The sequence below is a fragment of the Ischnura elegans genome, chromosome 3 (genome assembly GCF_921293095.1).
Source record: "Ischnura elegans chromosome 3, ioIscEleg1.1, whole genome shotgun sequence".
Lineage (NCBI taxonomy): Eukaryota > Metazoa > Arthropoda > Insecta > Odonata > Coenagrionidae > Ischnura > Ischnura elegans.
Window position 1 is genome coordinate 21,588,288 of NC_060248.1, and position 20,092 is coordinate 21,608,379.

The window sequence follows — 20,092 nt, forward strand, 5'->3', positions numbered from 1 at the left end:
TTCGAGTAATAACCGGTCAAGCTAATCGTACAATGGGTTTTGTTAAAAGAATATTAGGAAAGTGCGACGACAAAGTGAGAGAAATTAGCTACTTTTCCCTCGTTAGACCACATTTGGAATACGCTGCCAGTGTTTGGGACCCTCATGAAAAAGGCTTAATAACAGAGTTAGAACGCGTGCAAAGAAGAGCTGCCAGGTATGTGAAAGGTCGTTACGATTGTCTTGTTAGTGTAACTGACCTCTTAGATAAACTCGGATGGGAATCTCTGTCGGACCGTAGATTGAAAAATAGACTAAACCTTTTAGATAAATTCAAGAGCAGTGTCTTTTCTGACGAAGTTAACCATATCTTGCGGACGCCAACGTCTTACGGAAGATCAGATCATATAAATAAAATAAGAGAGATAGATTGCAGAACGGACAGATTCCGAATGTCATTTTTTCCACGGTCGATAAGAGATTATAACGGCAGCAATAGAACTCGTAAATAGATTGCATGACTTGTAGTGTAGCCTACTAACCTATGTAAAACTTAATGCATGTTTCTGAATTTCTATTCTATATTCTATTTCTAACAGCATATAGTAGTATAGTTTGTTATTATACGGGACGTTTTTGGATGGTGTGGTGTGCATGTGGGAGTCCAAATGCATGCTGCATGCTGGTGATTGATCACCCCCCGCCAAACACCCTAGAGGTGGCTCGCAGGGTATTATGTAGATGTAGATGTAGATGGCTTGCGAGAATTCGGTTACCGCGTCCAGCCTTGGCCCCGAGCTTTCATTTGAAATCGAAATTCAACTCTGTCAAACGCCTCTGCACAAAAACATTTCGAAATCGCAGCAGGTTAGAATTATGCTTAGTTGTAGTATGTTCAGTTCTGTTTCAACTTTGTCGCAGCACGGTTCCTTCGTCATCGGGCATGTAAAAATGCTAAGTTACACCATAAGCGTTAGGAATTTCTGGAAAATTTACGGATTTAACGGGAAGTAATTGTACTGTTTGTAAGTACAATTTCTAACCTTAGCTAAGTTATAGTGAGCATGATTACAGACAATTGTAATTTCCTTCCTCCATCTTTTCAATAGGTGGTTGTAGTCATTGTTAACTTTTTCATTACATGCAATTACGTTGGATGGCTACGTGTGCGTGTGAGATGAATTACTGAGGATGGATTCTATCGGCAATCTTCAGGAAGTCAGCATGTTGAAAGGAACGTCTGAAAGGAATAGTTTCAACAGTGTGTGATCCTTTATAGTGTGAAATTGGTATTCCTATTCCCTTACCGTGAACATACTAGAGGAAAGTTGGATATGGAAGTGTGCTCTTGTGAATAATGCAGTGTGAAGTGATCTGTGGTTAAGTTCAACCTTGCATCGATAATCAATTCTGAATGTGCTCTGTGAATAGTTGTCTGCTGCACGACCTAGTATGTGTCTTCCTAGAAAATTTCACATGAAGAGAGGAAAGAAGTTCATTCTTCAAGTTTGAATGTTTCATATTCCCAAGTAAGTGTTTGTTTGTACAAGTGAAGCAATTTTAGATATGAATACTTTTGTTGCCATTTTAATAGATCCTTTATGATAATTTGAATCATGTGCTCATTAGCTAACGGTGTGGGAAAATTCTATTACTTACCATACTCGTGACACTCTTTTCTCTGATAATTTTTTAGTCTCTCTTAGGAGTTTTTGTTTAGAGACTATTCGCAAACAGGAATTTATTTTTCTGAAGTGTGATTTTTCAAATTAAGTGATTCGGTAGATATTTTATAATCACCTACGGTAGACATACTGCATCTACATAATACCATACGAGCAATCATTAGGGTGTTTGGCAGGGGGTGTTCAATCCCCAGCATACAATAGTATTCCCACATGCACACCACACGGACCGAAAAACGTTACGCATTCTAACAAATCACACTAAGGTAAAAATTACCAACTACTCATTAGGTTTTCTGCCAATAAAGCTAGAGCACCCAAAATATGCCGTTATAAATTCATATAAAGGCAAATCTTGCCAACTACTTATGAAGGCAATCGACATATGATGAAAATTTGACTACCTTTTTTGAGACCGGGTCGAACGGTTTTGCTCATGTGGGTTGGTTACGGTGATGGGGAATACGATGGATGGCATTATTACCTCATATGCAAGTAGATCATTCCCACGGAGCCACCTCTAGAATGTGTGGCATCGGGTTTTCACCCGACATGTACTGACCTATAAACAAGTGCTACAACAATTGCACGTGGAATAACGTTGTAGCGATTGCCTCTCAGCAACTTTGCACCATATATTCCGTTAATTAGGAGACCACTTGGGCTTTTTTATGAATTTTGGAACCCCTCAGTCATCTTATCAATTTCCTTTTTTTTCACGCTTCCTAAATTTCCAAGTTGATGAATGTATTTCCATAATATCTATATTCTTGTTCCGCGTGGTATGCTACATAGTTTGATTTTATTAATATTACTCTAGTTTTATGGGTACGATGTAGTTGTTTGTGTCCTAGGTTTTTTTTACATTTAAATTCGCATTTTACACCCCGATACACTCAGGGGGCAATTAGAAGATGATGTTTTCACTAGCATGCCACGCCTTATAGTTGCACTACATTGCTGTAAAAGAAATCTGCGTCCATAGAGCTAATGAAGCTACTCGCACATTAGATGTTATTCTTCGCCTTTGAAATAATGTGACATAAGTAAATCTTAGTCTAACTAATTAACTAATTAATAGAGACGTTTCCGTTTCGATGATTAGCAGTTAGCTGAGAGAAATAAGGAGGCCATATTTTTTTAAACTTTTTTATGCCTCTCAAAACAACATTATCTCCTAAATGCAGCACCTTCCGATGCATTTCACTATTTATTTTTTGTATTAGTAGATATTAATGTAACTTATTTAAAATTTTTAACGACAAAAATTAAAATATAGACCCTTTGTGGAGTAAAAAACAGAAACTATTTGTAGATTAAACATCTCAATTGCTAGTGAAAATCTTTGGTGATTCATGATTATGGTTTAATCTCGATTTTGATGAATTAGTGTATGATACTCATTGAGCTATCAATAATTTAGACATTATTTAACAGCATAAAAACTTATCTCCTGGTTCGCTCTTCTACATCTACATATTACCCTTCTTCACTTGGTCCCACTCTTTTAAACATGATCTTCTCGTTGGTCGCCATTCACCAGTAATCTTGCGTACTTTACCCTACCGAGGGATGCTTTAATTTTCCCTTGGATTTGCTCAGCTCACTCGAGACTTGTGGACTTCATCATTTGAGTCTGCATCCTATTCTAAATATCTGATAATTTTAATGTTGCTGCAGCACCTATAGTCCGTTATATATGGGACTACTGCCTTAGATTTTTTCCTCAGTTATGTAAGTAAATTTTCATGTATCAGATATCTATTATGAAAGGCTCAGTTATGGCCGCGGTTTTTAAGTAATGTAGAAAACAATCAATTTAGATAGAAGCTGTTAACATGCTGTTGAAATTTTTTTTATCCTGTATTAGTTTATGATTCATGTGGATTATAAGGTTCCCTTAAGGAGTACATAGCTTGAATCTGCTCTGATATTTGTATGTGTATAGGAGCTACGAATGTATCCTATATGAAATTCAATATGTAATTGTGTCAACATTTTCAATAACCTAAAAAATATGTATTTTAAATTAATAAATGAAAATATTATAGTACCATGTCACAGTCAAATGAATACTACAACTTTGTGCATTTTTTTTTCATGGAAAAAGTGTGATGATCTTTTGAGAACAATTCCTACCGAAATATATCCGAAATTAGATAAAATATTTGTAGATTAATTTACACTAATTAATAAGTCATAGGTTCTCATTAAATTGATTTTGATATTTAGAGAGATCGTGATATCATTATTTTTAGATTCCATCGATTTCGTCTAATTTGGAGACATTTGTGAATGAAAAGATGCGCTTCTTTATTTTTCCAATAACGATTATTATAATTATTTTCACAACAATCGTAAGATTCATACTGGTATTTTGAGTTGTCTCTTTTATTTTTGAATTTAATCTATCGCAATATTTCTTTTGACATGGATTAAGAAAAGGGGTTTTGTTCATCATTTTTTTCTATCTTCGTAATTGAGGATTTTCTATCTTAAATTCTTATATCCATATTAAATTAAATAAATTTCCTCTCACATTATTTTGACGAATGAGAATTTGGCCCGCCGAAAAAATCCGTTACGGAATGAGCCAATCAGTTTGTCTAGTTGCACTACACCCTTACGCCTTTCACTTCAAGGGGCGGGGGGGGGGGGGGGAGGTGGGGGAGAGTCGCTGCAATTGCAACGGTGCATCGGGGCTATATATAGTGGCCCTCTCTCCACTGTGTCGCATATTTTCGCTTCGCTTCCTGAATAGAGTGGTTGTGACTATTCCTGTGATTTCGCATCAAGTCGCTATAGCCTTGCATTGTGCATTCTGCTGCGTACTTTGCGTGTTGCCGTCCTGCTGCACTTATTGCCGAGGCATATCTGCTGCACACATTGCTGCCGCGCATATCTTCTGCATTGCGATGGATTCATTCATCTCGCTTCTGTGCTTCATGGGAAGTAAGACCGATGATGATGCTCCTCGCTTCGACATCCTTGGAAGCCTCCCTCCGGAGATGGTTATTAACATATTGAGGTAAGTTTTCAAACTTGATCATTTCATTTACCTGTGTTTTCAATGTAAATGGTTACATAACATTTGAGTTTAAATACATAAAAGTCATGTTAATTTTAATATTTTTATTCAAATATATAGATCTATAGTATTCACCGAACTATTGCTTATTGGGTTGAGGATATCTGCAATTGGGATTGTGTATTTATATTATATATTTGTAAGGCATATTATTATATAAATTACAGGTAAATATTTATTTATAATCATTCAACTATCTTTTATATCCGTTTCTAATAACAATCCTCCGTATGTAATTGCATAGTGAAAACTATATAGCATCAATGATGTTTCAGACAAACCTGTCTATGGCTTTACAAGTCACTTATCTTGACTGCCACAGCAGATTTTTTAAGATACGTAATGAGGTATACTAATAATGCATAATAATAAGAATTTTATAAATTTTAGCTACTCTTGATGGCAAATTTGGCGTGCGGCAATGAACATTTCTAAAGAATGTTTTTTTTTGCAATTACCAAAACAATATTTTCATTCCAGGATGCTGGATCCGGCTTCTCTGCTGTCGTGTGCCCTGGTGAATAAGTCGTGGATGTGGCACGTGAGGTCGCACCCGGAGCTTCGGTCCCGCGTCCGACGGCACCTCCGCCGCATCCGCAAGGAGAGGTCCGAGCCGCTCAACGTCCGCATCCGCGCCCTCCGCCGCACCCCCAACGACCAGCACCCGAGACAACCCGCACCTTTTGCACCCACGGGCAACGAGGCCTTTGAGATGAAAACTTTAATATCCAAGAGAGGTGAGAATAAATGGAATGAAATGAAATAAATAAATTGATCGTGTAATGGGAGATTTTTTTATCCTTCGCTTTTTCGTACTGGAAAATTGCAGTTTGTCATAAACATGGAAGTCCGAAGCCATTCCACACTAAATCTCAGTTTTTATTCGTAAGGAATTAATGATATTATTATAGTAATATTAAATTTTAAGCTTTTAAGGTTCTGAGCCATTCGGGTTTGGTATGTATCTGTTGAATTTTAAAATTCAATGGGTTTGTGGGTTTGTAATAATGGTCCTCAATTTTTTCAGTTGCTTCTCCTGTGAAGAAACATGGGCCTGTGGTCATCACCAAGGGTGGACAGTCCCTGATGAAGATGACCATTCGCAAAGCCAAGAACGTGACTCGCAACGGTAAGCATTCATTTCATAACATTATCACCTCACTAATCGTTTTTTTTACATGTTCGTGAATTGTCTCTTTGATCATTGTCTCAGTTGCTCAATTCCTCTACTGAAATTTAGTCATTATCTTGACTTACGCTATTAAAAATGTTAATTACATTTTAAAAATATATTATTGCTGTTTCACTTGAAATTCATGATTTGGCATCCAATATATTCTAATTATGCAGAGGTTGTTTTCTTCCTTTACTTATTCTGACTAGACTTCTTACTATTAATTTTGAATGACATGTATCGGCCTATTGACAATTGTTGCAAGTTGTTGTTGCAACGGAATTCGATTTTTTTACTATGCAGCAAATCTTTGTTTTTACTGTCCTCAAGTCTTTGAATTTCAATGAGGCATGAATTTGAGATTGTCTTAGAATGTGTTTACGGCTTTTTTATTTAAAAACATTTTTTCGTAATATCTTTGTTTTTATGCTCTCAATAAACACAATTGACGATGTATTACTGCCGTAAGGTTGACGCCTATTCTCATGAATTCAAGTTTATATTTACAAATTTTATTTTCCTCCTTCCAGCTGTGGGTAATGTGCTTGGCATTCCGGCAGCCACCATGTACACGGGCCATAAATTTGGGGAATCCTGCAACGTTGGCCGCCCTAAGAATGCTACCCAGCGGAGCCCGCGGATTTGACTACTCTTGATGAATTGTTTTTTCTTCTATTCATCGCTGCTTTTGTGCCGAAGTATGTATTCCTGTATGTATGCATTCACTTCTGGAATAAAATTTGATGTTATGGTTGAATGCTGTTCTTTAATTTAAATGGTTGAATGCTGTGCTATTTTGCCAGCCCCTTCCAGTTAACCCCTGCCGACCAACCACCGGGCATTTTAGGGGTTTCGTGTTGCGTTGTCTTAGCTCGTTGAGCGAATTCCCTTTATCCTGATGCGCGAGTCCTAGGTGGTAGTTGCATTGACAACAATTCCGAATCAGTGTCCTGTCCTCCAGTGGTGTAGCGAGGTGGGGTATCCGGACTCCCTTCCCCCCCACCCCCTGAAATGTAAAAGCACACTCATTTTCATCATAAAGGAGAACCAAGTATTAAAAAATCATGAAATGGTAAGTTGAAATTTTTTACGATTCGAGTTTTTTTTCGGTTATCAAAATTATTATGCGTAAACATTAGTCTAAAACCCTTTCCTTGATTACCTGTTTTCCCAAAATTATCCCCCTATGTTTTGGACACCCCCCCCCAGAACGAAATTCCTGGCTGCGCCACTGCACCACGATATGAGAGCCCTGCTACTGTTTGGTATTTCAATGACAATTAACTTGTCTGCTTTGTGTTAGTGAGGGCAAGAATGGCAGTTGCTTCAGCATCTGTCAGTTTCGACGTGGATAAAGATATCGCAATCATCACAGTCTATGTGGGAGTCTTACTCATGTCTGTGTGGAGTAAGCCAGGTGAGATGCTAGACCTTTCTTTCATATTTTACCTTCCATCACCATTGCCTACGGATTGCCGTTGCTGGATCAAACATGATAAATATTTTAATTTTAACGAAGCATTCGCTACTCAATTTGTTTGCTGCCAAGTTTCACCCTAATGGCTATTTCATTAATTTTTTTCTGTGGCGTAGATTACGTCAGTTCTGGACAGTGCGTAGTGGACCCATGTGTGCTCTAACTGTACCGTGTTAATCGTTCTCGTCACGCCTACGTGAATATCACATTATATTCTTTACTTTCTTACAAATTCTTTTAACAGGGAACAGACGCACCCTGGTGTTCAATTGAATTGGTTAAGGTTAATTTAATTGAATTGGTTTGAGAATCAATGAGTGTTTATTTCGGCCTTGTTGCTCCTGGGAGATTCTGATTTTGAATCACTAGTAATGATATGCTTGCTGCTTATCAGTGGTTATGAAGAATTTCATTTACTATTTACTAAGGAAGGTTTTAGGCAAACATATTAACATTAGTGTGAACTCTCAGTCTGAATTTATAAGCTTAAGTATTGCAGAACATTTCGGTCCTCCAGTAATACCTGGTGTGGTTACCTGATCGTTACCTGGTGAAGTGAGCAGGGTGCATAATTACCTATAATTAGTCAATAATACGTGATTAAGATTGTATGCATAAAACATTTCCAGGTAAGTGTGTTTTCAGCCATATTTTCAAAGTTCCAGAGGAATTCCAAGCATTCAAAAACTTTCGGATTTCAGATGGATCTCAAACTTGTCAGGGTACGTTAAATAAGTTACGGATTTGAAATTGCCTTAATTAGGACTGAAGGCGTTACACCCAGGTTCCAGGAAAGTTACACTGACTCCCCGTTCAAGAATACCAGCACAGTGTTTGAAACTGCGACGAGGTCCCCACGTTACGCCCATAGTTGTTACCTCTTCCCAGTTGACCTTGAGACCGTAGAGCTTTATGTCAGATTTATAGTTGTCCTATTACCGGCAATTCAAGAGAGCGAATACATTTCTCTGAGAAATACCCCATTTCCAGCATTATCGATGGTATTTTAAAAACGAATGGGAGAGAACATGAATGTAAGTGCATTTTTAGTCGTAACAGCTAGGTTTAAGGATTTTTCGGTTATATCAACTAGGGTTGAGTGGATATATGTTTTATGAACGCAATGGACAGTTAAAATTCTGGTATTTAAAACAATCTGGCAAAAATCCTCTAAATATTCCCCTTCAATGAGGTATGAGTCTCTTCTGAAAGTCTTATTATGCAGCGCGAAGAAAAAGAAGGGAAGATATGGAAGCATCATGTAAAAATGAACTTACTTTATTAATAAATTATACCGTAATGAATTTTTAAATTCGCAATTTTGCAATTTCGATTGTTAACCAACCCTGTTCATTGGGGTGAATTTTTAGATTTAACTCTTATTGGTGAATGGAAGTTTTAGTACTCGATGGGAATAATAACAGACATCTTAGGATACCAGACACATTATGCGGCAGGAAATCCTAAGACGTAGTGGATAGGAGCCACGAGAATAAATGCGCAGGGGAGGTGAAAAGCGAGGACTATTCTCTGTTAAATAAAGTAAGACATCCCAGTTTTACGAGTTCTATCGTTCAAACGATACTACCTACTGCAATGCGACACAAATTGAAGGAGAGGATGTTTATTTCTGGGTTGTATCATACGTTAAAGAAAATCCGTTGCTCTGTAGTATTTCTTGTATTTCATTTTTCTCAAGTAAGTGCCCCCTACTTGCGTGTGAAATTACGTTGGCCGTCTTCCAGAACTTAGTATTCATGTAGTTTTTGTTCTCATTACTAGCTGTCAGTTTTGATGTACGGAAGCGAAAACTAATCCTAACTGTTTGCGGAAAACTTTTTCACAAAATTGAAGTTTTTGTAGACGACGCTCTACCAACTTCGAAACCAATGGATCTATTTAAAATAGATTGGTAGTCCTGTTTGCTGTATGTAATGTACCATGTTAGAATGTGTAGATAGAATATCGGTACTATACACGAGTTTGGTTGATTTTATTATAATTAATTTATCTTTTAGGTGGTGGATATCGATTTTTCTTATCCTGGCGATTGAGAAAATCAAATAAACCAAAAGGAGAAAGTTTCTCAGAGACGATTACGTTTATCATAAAGTGCATTGTGACGCACATAACCTTGGTATGAGATGAATCATTTACTTTTAACACTTGGGTTGGTGACAATCACGCAGGCCTTTCCGCCTCCCTCTCCCACGGCTGAGCTGTTGGTACTCATAGCTAAACATGCATAAACGATATTTTCCACTATTTTACATACACATGATCACAGATACCCTAATATTGCATGTTCCAAAAATTATTAAATGGTCTGAACCAGGTTTCGACACTATACACTATGTCATTCTCAAAGGTTTAGAATGAGAATATCTTTGAAAATTACATAGTGTATAGTGTCGAACCTGAGTCAGACCAGTGATTATGTTTTCTGTAATCTAGTACTTTATCTCTATTTGCTATGTACCAGTACAGCTTAAATTCTACCGCACACGACATACTGTAGTACATTCATTTCTGCCTCCAGCTGCTGACCGGAACGGACGCATCCCTTGCGCGCTCCCCAGGGCCACCTGACTACCTGCTCTTGCTACCTGCGCTTGCTTGGGCCTTGCTGCTTGTGCAATATAGTGCTATATTGTCGTAGCTTATTGTTTATTAGCGTAGAATATTTAAATTAGTCTTAGTTTTAATATAAGGGTGCAATATTAATTGTTAGTTGGTGTGGGTTTTGTGTGTGGTGTGTGCGAGTGAGTGAATATCCTGATTTTTTTTGATCCCGGTTCCTGCGACGTGTGATTATCGAGTATCTGCTTGTAGTGATGTAGTGATCTCAAATTTTTCTTTTCCCTTTAGTATTATTTATTGCATAGTTAGTTGCACGTTATCTTTATTGCGTGTCGCTGCGCCTTTTACTAATCTGGTGTTACGGTCGTTAAATTGAATATATATTTGGCTGCTTTAGATTTAATTTTTCTATTGGAATAGTGTCTTAATATTATTTAAATAATTTTTTGATAGTTGCCCTCTTTCTTTTACATCAGGTGTGTAATCCTAACTTACGGGTTAAATTAATTCTTATTACAGGCTAACGATATATATATATATTTTTTCAAATTACATTTTTTCTGTTATAAAGCTCTTAATATATTATTTGTTTTACCGTTGTTTTGAGGTCTATTTTGGCTGTTAGGATTTTTATTGTAATTTTCGTAGCGCAGTACTCTCATTGTGATCTTGAAAACTCTCGTTCCGTTCTCCAGTAGTGGTCATTTTAGCACATATCTTGAAACACAGGTAGTTTATTCCGTCCCTCTTGTGGTTAGTCAGTGACTCACCCCTTCACTCCTAGCCCTCTCTAAACAACACAGTCCTTGAAGAGCTAGGCACACCTTCACCCCCCCCCCTGCTGTCAATCCCTTTGCTAATCCAATCCCTTTGTTTCTTCCACTTGCGGTTAACTCGAGTGACTGAGGGTAGGAGGTTGATCTTTTTCTTCTTCAGTTACTTTCCATTGCATTTTCGAGTGCGGTTTTGATATTTTTGCCTTGCTAGCGTTTTTCATGTGTTAGGATATACTTTTCACCAAACGCATTGCAACTGATCACACTTTTATCCGAAGGACTCATATACTCTTTTTTACCTATTTATTCGAAGTCTATTTATACTTATTTATTCAAAGTCTATTTACACTTATTTATATTTTGTTGTTAGTTACACTTATTAGTTATTTACACTTATTTATAAATTGTTGTTAGTCTATCACCCTTTTTATAGCTTCGCTCTTTCGTGGGGATCATATTGCGGGGAATTTATATTTTAGCTAGTTAGTTTCGTCTTTGCTCTCTTGTTGATTATTATCGTTAATCTATTTGTCCCACGTTAAGTTATATCTTAATTTCGTTAATTAGTCTTCTTTGAAACTATATAGTTTTCCAGTTTTAAACCCATTAATCCATATCCAGGTAACTACATTCCCTTATTTACGTTTAAAAAGAGACAAGTTAGTAAGTTTATCGGTTCGTTTTACTCTCTCTCAAATATCTATCAAAAAGAGACCAGCTAGTAAGTTTATCGGTTTGTTTTACTCTCTCTCAAATATCTATTAAGCGTATCTCCCGTCAGGTTAGCTTTTCTGAATTCCTAAGTTGCAATAGTGATAGGATGCCTTCGAATAGGTCACCCGTTGCCGGAGTTGAAAACGCCAGTGAATGCGAGGCTCTCGGAGACCGTATTACCGCGTTGGAGACGATGGTGCGGGAACTTCGGGCCCAGTTTGAAAGGGTGGCTGATACCGCTGAGGGGAATGGTCCGAGGGGTGGTTCTTCGAAAGGTCGCCGTGCCACAGGGGCTGCACGGGTTCGCCCGATTGCAAATAGCGGCTGGTCGATCGAGAGCCTTCCTCGAGGTCCATCTCTCGATGACGGGGTCACGTCACCCCATAAAACTGAGGTTTGGAGGGTCGTGTCTCGGAGGGACGGTGGTAGTGTCACTCTAAGACGGGGTTTGGGGGATGCTGAGGCAAATCCCGTCCCCGTCTCGAACAGGTACCAGTTGCTGTCGGATGGAAACTCCGAGGTGCCTGACGTGCCTACTCCTACCCCGAAACCGGCACCTATGAAGGGGCGTCAGATTGGGAAGGGGGGGATCATAGTGTTAGGGAGTAGCAATGTCCGTCGTGTGATGGTCCCGTTACGGGAGAGGGCAGACCGCGAGGGTGTAAGCGACCGTGTAACATCATGGTGCATCCCTGGTGGCGGTGTTCCTCAGGTGACGCAGGCGGCTGGTGCGGCGGTACGGGGCACGAAGTGCTCCAGACTGCGGGTTGTGGCTCATGTCGGCGTCAATGATGCCACCTTCCGTGGATCTGAGGAAATTCTAGATTCCCTCCGGGATCTGAATGCCGAAGTGAAGCGGGTGGGTGGGACCATTGGGGTCGGCATAGAGCTTTCGATTTGTAGTCTTGTCCCGAGGATCGATCGTGGTTCTCTGGTTTGGAGCCGAGTGGAAGGCATAAACCAGAGGCTGCGTCGTTTCTGCACGGACATCGGAGCCTCCTTCGTGGACCTTAGGCCGGCAATCCGATCGTGTCGGATCCCTCTCAACCGTTCGGGAGTCCATTACACGGCCGAGTCGGCTAGTCGTGTAGCGAGTAGCATATTTGAGCACTGTAGGTCTTTTTTAGAGTAGAGAGTAGGGCAGAGTGTAGATATATTAGTGGGTTGAAAAATAAAGGGGTAAGTTCAAAACTTTTCACAGACAAAAATTCTTCCAGAAATGAGAATAGAGAAGTAGAAAGAAAAATCAGCGTTTCAGGTATTACATTTAAGCACGAGAAGCGTCAGTCGAGCAATACGTTCAAAGGCAGTCAAGGCTCAATTCATTTTGATAGTGAGACAATAAGACATGCATTTCCATTTATCAGCGGTATAGAGCCTGTGAATAGTCTATTCGACAAAAGCAAATCAGAATTATTCCCGAATCGCAATAATACTAGTTCCGAAGTTTTAATCGTGGCTGTGGTTGATTGCCGTAGTTTAAGAAATAAGATTCCCGAATTCCACCATTTAATTCATAGTACGAAGTGTAACGTCATTTTTGGAACAGACAGTTGGCTAACAGAAGATGATTCAGACAATGAGATCTTCCCAAAATCGTTCACTGTTTATCGGAAAGATAGAATTAATCGAGTTGGGGGCGGAGTTTTTATAGCTGTAAAGAATTCAATCGTCAGCCAAGCGATAACCGTAACTGAGACCAGCGTTGAATCTGTGTGGTGTTTAATTAAATGTCCAAAATTCAAAACTATTTTATTATGTTCGTATTACAGACCACCTAACTCCGATATAACGTCAATGTTGAATTTTCAAAATCAAATAAACAGCGTAGCATCCAAGTATCCTGAAAGAAACTTGATTGTGGGTGGAGATTTCAACGTACCTTCTATAGATTGGGAGACTTATAGCTTCATTCCTGGTGGGAGGGATAAAGTGATCTGCGAGGCTTCATTACACACTTTTACATCTAATTCATTGTTTCAAATAGCATCCGCACCAAACAGAGGAGAAAATATTCTTGATTTATTAGCGACAAATATACCACATCAGGTAATAAACGTTGGCACTGTCGAAGGAATAAGTGATCATAGGGTTGTAACTGCAAAGTTTTCTCTAAATACCGCTGTAAACTTAAAAAAAGAGCGTATAGTTTTCATTTATAAAAGACCTGATTTTGATGGGTTTAAGAGTCATCTGAAAAATGCTTTCCCCGAGTTTCAAGAATCAGTATTAAAGTTAAATGTAGAGAATACTTGGAAAGCTTTCCTTCCGCTCGTAACATCGGGAATAAATAGCTACATCCCTAGTAAAATAGTAAAAGAAGGATGCGAACCGAGATGGTACGACGCGGAAGTAAGAAAATCATTGAGGCGACAGAGAGCGTGTCATGCTAAAATGAAAAAAGTCAGCACGGATTTATCCGCTAATGAACGCGGGCTAATAATTAAAAAATATAGGATGACTAAAGCCGCCACGAAGGAAGCGTTCAGGAATGCGTTCACGAATTTTAAAAGAAAAACACTAGTAGAGCAGTTACAGGATAACCCAAAAACATTTTGGTCATATGTTAGGGAAGTTCAAGGTAAACGATCTACCGTATGTTCGCTGAGAAACGACAATGGAGATGTGTTGACAAGCAGTTACGATAAAGCCAATTTATTGAATTCCTACTTGAAGAGCATGTTCACGGAGCCTTCCGAAAACTCACCCGAGACCGATGACAATCCCTGTATACATAAGATGCCACCTATTGACATTAGTACGCTCGGAATAAAAAATATATTGAAATCGCTTCGTCCAAATAAATCACCTGGTCCAGACGAAATCCCTTCTCGCGTATATAAAGAACTAGCCTCAGAAATTGCCCCCTACTTGCAGTTAATATTCAGTAAATCCATCAAGCAACACGAAGTACCTAATGACTGGAAAATCGCTAATGTAACGCCAATATTTAAAAGTGGAGACAAGGAACAGCCATCTGATTACAGGCCGATATCTTTAACGTCCATCTCTTGCAAAGTCCTTGAACACATCGTAGTCAGCTCGGTAATGAAACACCTAGACGCGCAAAACTTATTAATGGGAACTCAACATGGATTCAGGAAAGGCAGATCGTGCGAAACTCAGTTAGCGCTTTTCGCCCACGATATTTTAGCCTCCGGGGAAGACAACATTCCAGTAGACGCGATTTTTCTTGATTTCAAAAAGGCATTTGATAAAGTACCCCACGGAAAGTTAATAATAAAACTGAAATCTTATGGTCTAGACGAAAATATCATTTCCTGGATTAGAGAATTTTTGATCGACCGCGTCCAAAGAGTAGTATTAGACGGTGCAGTCTCCAATGAGGTTAGAGTGACTTCTGGCGTTCCTCAGGGTAGTGTCATTGGCCCACTCCTATTCCTTCTTTATATAAACGACATTGGCGAAGTAGTGCAGAGTAAGTTACGATTATTTGCAGACGACGCTGTAGTTTACAGAGAAATCCGTTCCAGCAAAGATATAGATGAACTAACGAATGACCTTGCTGCTATCCAAGCTTGGTGCGATGCTTGGCAGTTAGAATTAAATTTGGAAAAATGCGTCGCAATGAATTTCTGGAAGAAGAATAACTCCCTACAGCGTAACTATATCTTTCGGGGCACCCTGTTAAAGGCAGTTGATTCTGTGAAATATCTAGGGGTTAGACTCAATAATGATCTATCGTGGAATAAACATATTCGAGAAATAACCGGTCAAGCTAATCGTAAAGTTGAATCGTATTGAATGAAGTTCAATCGTAAAATGGGTTTTGTTAAAAGAATATTAGGAAAGTGCGACGACAAAGTGAGAGAAATTAGCTACTTTTCCCTCGTTAGGCCACATCTGGAATACGCTGCCAGTGTTTGGGACCCTCATGAAAAAGGCTTAATAACAGAGTTAGAACGCGTGCAAAGAAGAGCTGCCAGGTATGTGAAAGGTCGTTACGATAGTCTTGTTAGTGTAACTGACCTCTTAGATAAACTCGGATGGGAATCTCTGTCGGACCGTAGATTGAAAAATAGACTAAACCTTTTAGATAAATTCAAGAGCAGTGTCTTTTCTGACGAAGTTAACCATATCTTGCGGACGCCAACGTACTACGGAAGATCAGATCATATAAATAAAATAAGAGAGATAGATTGCAGAACAGACAGATTCCGAATGTCATTTTTTCCACGATCAATAAGAGATTATAACGGCAGCAATAGAACGCGTAAATAGATTGCATGACTTGTAGTGTAGCCTACTAACCTATGTAAAACTTACTGCATGTTTCTGAATTTCTATTCTATATTCTATTTCTAACAGCATATAGTAGTATAGTTTGTTATTATACGGGACGTTTCTTGGACGGTGTGGTGTGCATGTGGGAGTCCAAATGCATGCTGCATGCTGGTGATTGATCACCCCCTGCCAAACACCCTAGAGGTGGCTCGCAGGGTAATTTGTAGATGTAGATTATGTTAGTTTTCTGCTGTAGTTTTTGGGTTCTCTTTCTGTAAAAAATATCGCATATCAGTTATAAAATATGGATATATAAATGTTTTCTTCGTTCGTGAGGGAGGTCCAAGGGAGCAGACTAACCGATAGCTTAATATTTTGAGAATGAAATACTTTTCGCTGGAGGCTTCAAGAGAGCCAACTACTTATAACCTTCCCGCTGTCTTGTACTCAAAGTTGAATTGTAGCGTGCCACGTAGCTTTCATATTAATAACATATGGTTCAGGTAAATAACATGGTCCATGATACTCATTGATAAAACTATCCAACTATAAAATGTGCTTACTTAGAGAGAAACATGAAAATGTCAACTATAGCAGGGGCGCAGCTAGGAATTAAGGCTAGGGGGGGTTTTAGGAGCATCTAATACTTTCGGGTGTTGTATACCTATCAGGGTAAGCAGGCCCTCCTCCAGAAAAATTTGAAGAATAATGGTTCAAAATGGCGAGTTTTACGGCTTTCTGAGGGATATGTGATAAGTCCTATCTTTATTCTATAAGTAATACTGATCCAGATAAGTAAAATGGATTAAACTTTAAAATTTCTCTGAGCTCATGGGAGGGGGGGGGGTTATCCCCCAAAACCCCCCCTCGCTGCGCCACTGATCTATAGGTTCTTTTGGAAGAGAATAATACAATATTTAATAAATAATGCATTTTTGCTGAAAAAATTCGTTCTAAGATTTATTTTGAGCCATCCGATTTTTGGTTGGACGGCAAGTTCGTCCGCACTTTCACTTTCAAAGGTGAAGCACTAAACTCATCGTCCAAGGTCGTTGAAGTTCTCATGGTATATATACGTTTTGTTTTCAGAGACCATTGGCATTCGGGAAGCATAGTTCTCGTGGTGTGCATCTGTTGCCTACGCTCTGCTGCGATGTGAACGCTCTTTAATGCTGACCTTTGTGATTGGAGCATTCAACGGCGTAGGCCTTCTCCTCACCGTTTGCTGTGGAAGGCCATGGGTCCCATCATTTGGATGTTTTGCTGCGGCAGGGAGCGTGTTGTCGACGACTCATCGCGATTCGACATCCTAGGGAGACTACCGCCAGAGATTGCCATTACAATATTGAGGTAGTTGTGTCATCTGGTGTTGTTGAGGAGTAAATTTCAGTGCGCTTACCTAATATTTTTTTGGAAATGATTGCATGCTTCCCCTCTTTCTACGGAATACATTGCGATTGCAGAAAATGCTAATTTCGCTAAATTATTCTAGATTTCTCTCCGCTCAAAAAGGGCCTTCTGTTATATTCTGAATCCCAAAAAGAAAGTAATTGGATCTTTCCTTGGAATAGGTGAATTTTTACGATGGAATGGGCGGGGATCTCATCGCCATTCACCTGGTCTCCAATTCGAAATGTCGACGCAGTTCTTAGCCTTAAATCGGAATATGAAGTTTTGAAAGTTTGCCACGGCGCGCCGCGGCGGTTCATTTAGTACAAAAAAAATAACAGTGGATGATAATATGAAAAGGTCAAAATCTTAGATATAATAATTAATGCAGGGGAAAAAATGTTAAATTTATGTCCTGATTTTGTTAATTCTTGAAATTCATGCATTTGATGTACGAGCAAGACGCATTAAAACCCATCGTTTAGAGATCGTATTGTATCGTGAACGCCTGTGCTCATTTATGAACGCAAGGTGGCTAATATCTCCTGCTATAATAATTAAGTCATTTAACGTGCTATCGAGATAAGCACGTTATTAGAAGAGACGCAATTTCGCGTCCCATGTGAAACGAATACGAGGAACAATTTTATTAGAAATACGCCGTGGCAGCGTCAAGTAGGAAAAATAACCTTATTCGAGAGTGATTCATAACCTTTTTTTTGAAAGGAATTCATCATGCTAAAAAAATGCAATAGACGGATAAAAACTGGATTGAAACTTTATGTGCCCAAATAAATTAACCGGTATGCTGAAAATAATAGCGAAATAGCGGTTTAATTTCTGATAAAAATATACAGGCACATATCGTTTGAATCACGAGTGTGTGAATCAGCATATTATGGTATTTAAATCCTAATATTAGGGAACTACCGCCTTCCATTTCTCCCAATCATTTGTCAGTTTCATACCATGCCAGATGTGTCGATATAATTGGATAAATATACCAAACATGCCAGTACACCGATACATACTACATATCCCTATGTAAAAAAATAGAAAATTGCAAACGCGATTAGTCAGGGACAAAAACGTAAGTTTCTCATGTTTAAATATTTAATTGAAATTTAGGATAATAAAACAGACTTTTCTTAGGTATGACTCATTAATTCATTATCCAATTTTTAAGTTTTTTTTACTGCATAATGAATTGATAATTATCCATTTTTCAAATGAAAGAGTCGTCAGATTTCATTCGCTTTTACCTTGACTCTTGCGATAAAATACAAGACTGGGGTTGAGGAGCCGATCACTGAAATTGGTGGAAGCAAAATGTGACTGCGAGTTGGCGAGAAAAAACGATGTGGTCTTTTGATATCCAGAATAAGGAGACGGAAATATTATTCAACAAATATTTGAGTTTACACGACGTTTTTGGTCTACACACGTACGGAGTGATGTAAAAACTAGTCCCGTGCGCGGCATACGGAAATCGTGTTTTCAAATGTTTGGTCTTCAATATCTTGCGCTCACCGTCTTACTTCAATAGGGTGGTTTCCTACTATTTTTTTATTTCCTAAATCGAAAGATTATTACTCCTGGAGTACGTATTTCACGCTTTTAGATTTTTATATTACGATATCTATTTTTCGCGATTAAATGAAAAGTGTAAATTTTCAGGTAGTGAGGTGACCATGGGGCGAGGCTCTGAGCTGATACGACGAAGGATGCTAGCAGTTAGCTGAGTACCATGCTAGCTGGTAGCGCTTGGCTAAAATAAGGATTATTAATACCCTATCAAACGAAGAAAACTTTCCCACCTTAGCCAGTTTTAATAGGTGATTAATAAGACATGTTTCCCTGAGCTCTGTGCCTCATGCATGCATTGGTAACCTCAGACGATGTATAACTCCTATCTACTCGTATAGAAACTAGGCCCTGTGTCGTCACGTGGAGTGGCATCGCATGGGCGCCAATCTGGCCTTTTTCAAATGAGGATAAAATTGACCCTTGCCATTCGTCTAAACCGGTATTTCTAAACCCAAATAATTTGTATATTATGGATACGCTAATGGTGGGTAACGAATAGCAATCAATGCCTTTCTTTTTCTTTGATGAAGGAAACTACCCTATTATGAGTCAACGTAGGGATACATTAGAAGGGTGGTCGGGGATATCATACATACCTTCACCGTATCTGTTTTGTTCCTTTGCCTAATAATCCTGCAGGGTGACCATGAATTCCAAGTTCTGAGTTTCCCACTTCTCTGGGTACTATCCTTCGCGAGCAACGATGGGTGGTCTGATAGTGTCATGGTAAAAACGATTTTTCGCATTTTTTCTGCTCGTATAAAATGAAGTTTTCTCGGAGATTTAAAACGTTTTTAACGTTCTTCTCTTCGAGGTTCCCGCCTCTAGGTTCGAGATAGGCGCGCATAGTCATCAACTTATTTTAGAAAGGGTTAGCGCCTTCTTTATTTCGCCGCGGATCTCTTAAGAAATTGGCGACAGATCGAAACACGGAAAATGCTGCTCTAGTTATTAATCAAACGCAATCTCAGTCGACAAGTCTAAGAATATTGGTTAATGGGGCATAAATTATTACCTACTGAAAGTTTTGGAATTTCTAAATGTGATATCTTCTTTTTAACCTTTTTTCCCCAGGATGTGTGACCCTTCCACATTGATGTCCAGTGCCCTAGTCAGTAAGACTTGGTTGACCTACGTAAAATCAGACCCGGAACTAAATTCACGTATTCGACTTAATTTCCGTCGCCTGAGGGAATCTACGGAAGAGTCCCTCAACATAATGCAAGCAGTGCCACGATTATCCGAATATCTTTTATACCCTGATTAATACCTTTTAGGAATTATACTTTGAAGTTTTAAAGGAATATGGATAATTTAGGCGTTTTATCGTATCATTCTCTTTGTATGAGGTCATATTTTTAGTAAAATTGACGAAAATATAAAAAAATTATTATTTCT

The 20,092-nt window shown here is 38.8% G+C and overlaps 1 protein-coding gene and 1 long non-coding RNA gene across 3 annotated transcripts; both read left to right on the forward strand.

The window, feature by feature from the left end:
• Positions 1-884: 884 nt before the first annotated feature.
• On the forward strand, positions 885-20,091 carry LOC124154979. 2 transcript variants are annotated; one of them, XR_006864082.1, is made up of 4 exons: positions 885-1,004; positions 1,089-1,508; positions 16,808-17,068; positions 19,769-20,091. It is a non-coding gene; the product is annotated as an uncharacterized LOC124154979 (long non-coding RNA). The 2 variants fall into 2 exon arrangements; XR_006864081.1 differs by having other exon boundaries at positions 885-1,508.
• On the forward strand, positions 4,368-6,683 carry LOC124154978. Its single transcript, XM_046528725.1, has 4 exons — positions 4,368-4,692; positions 5,233-5,489; positions 5,780-5,881; positions 6,457-6,683. The coding sequence occupies exons 1-4, from the start codon at positions 4,580-4,582 to the stop codon at positions 6,570-6,572; spliced, it is 588 nt and encodes a 195-aa protein (XP_046384681.1). The 5' UTR covers positions 4,368-4,579; the 3' UTR covers positions 6,573-6,683.
• Position 20,092: the final 1 nt, after the last annotated feature.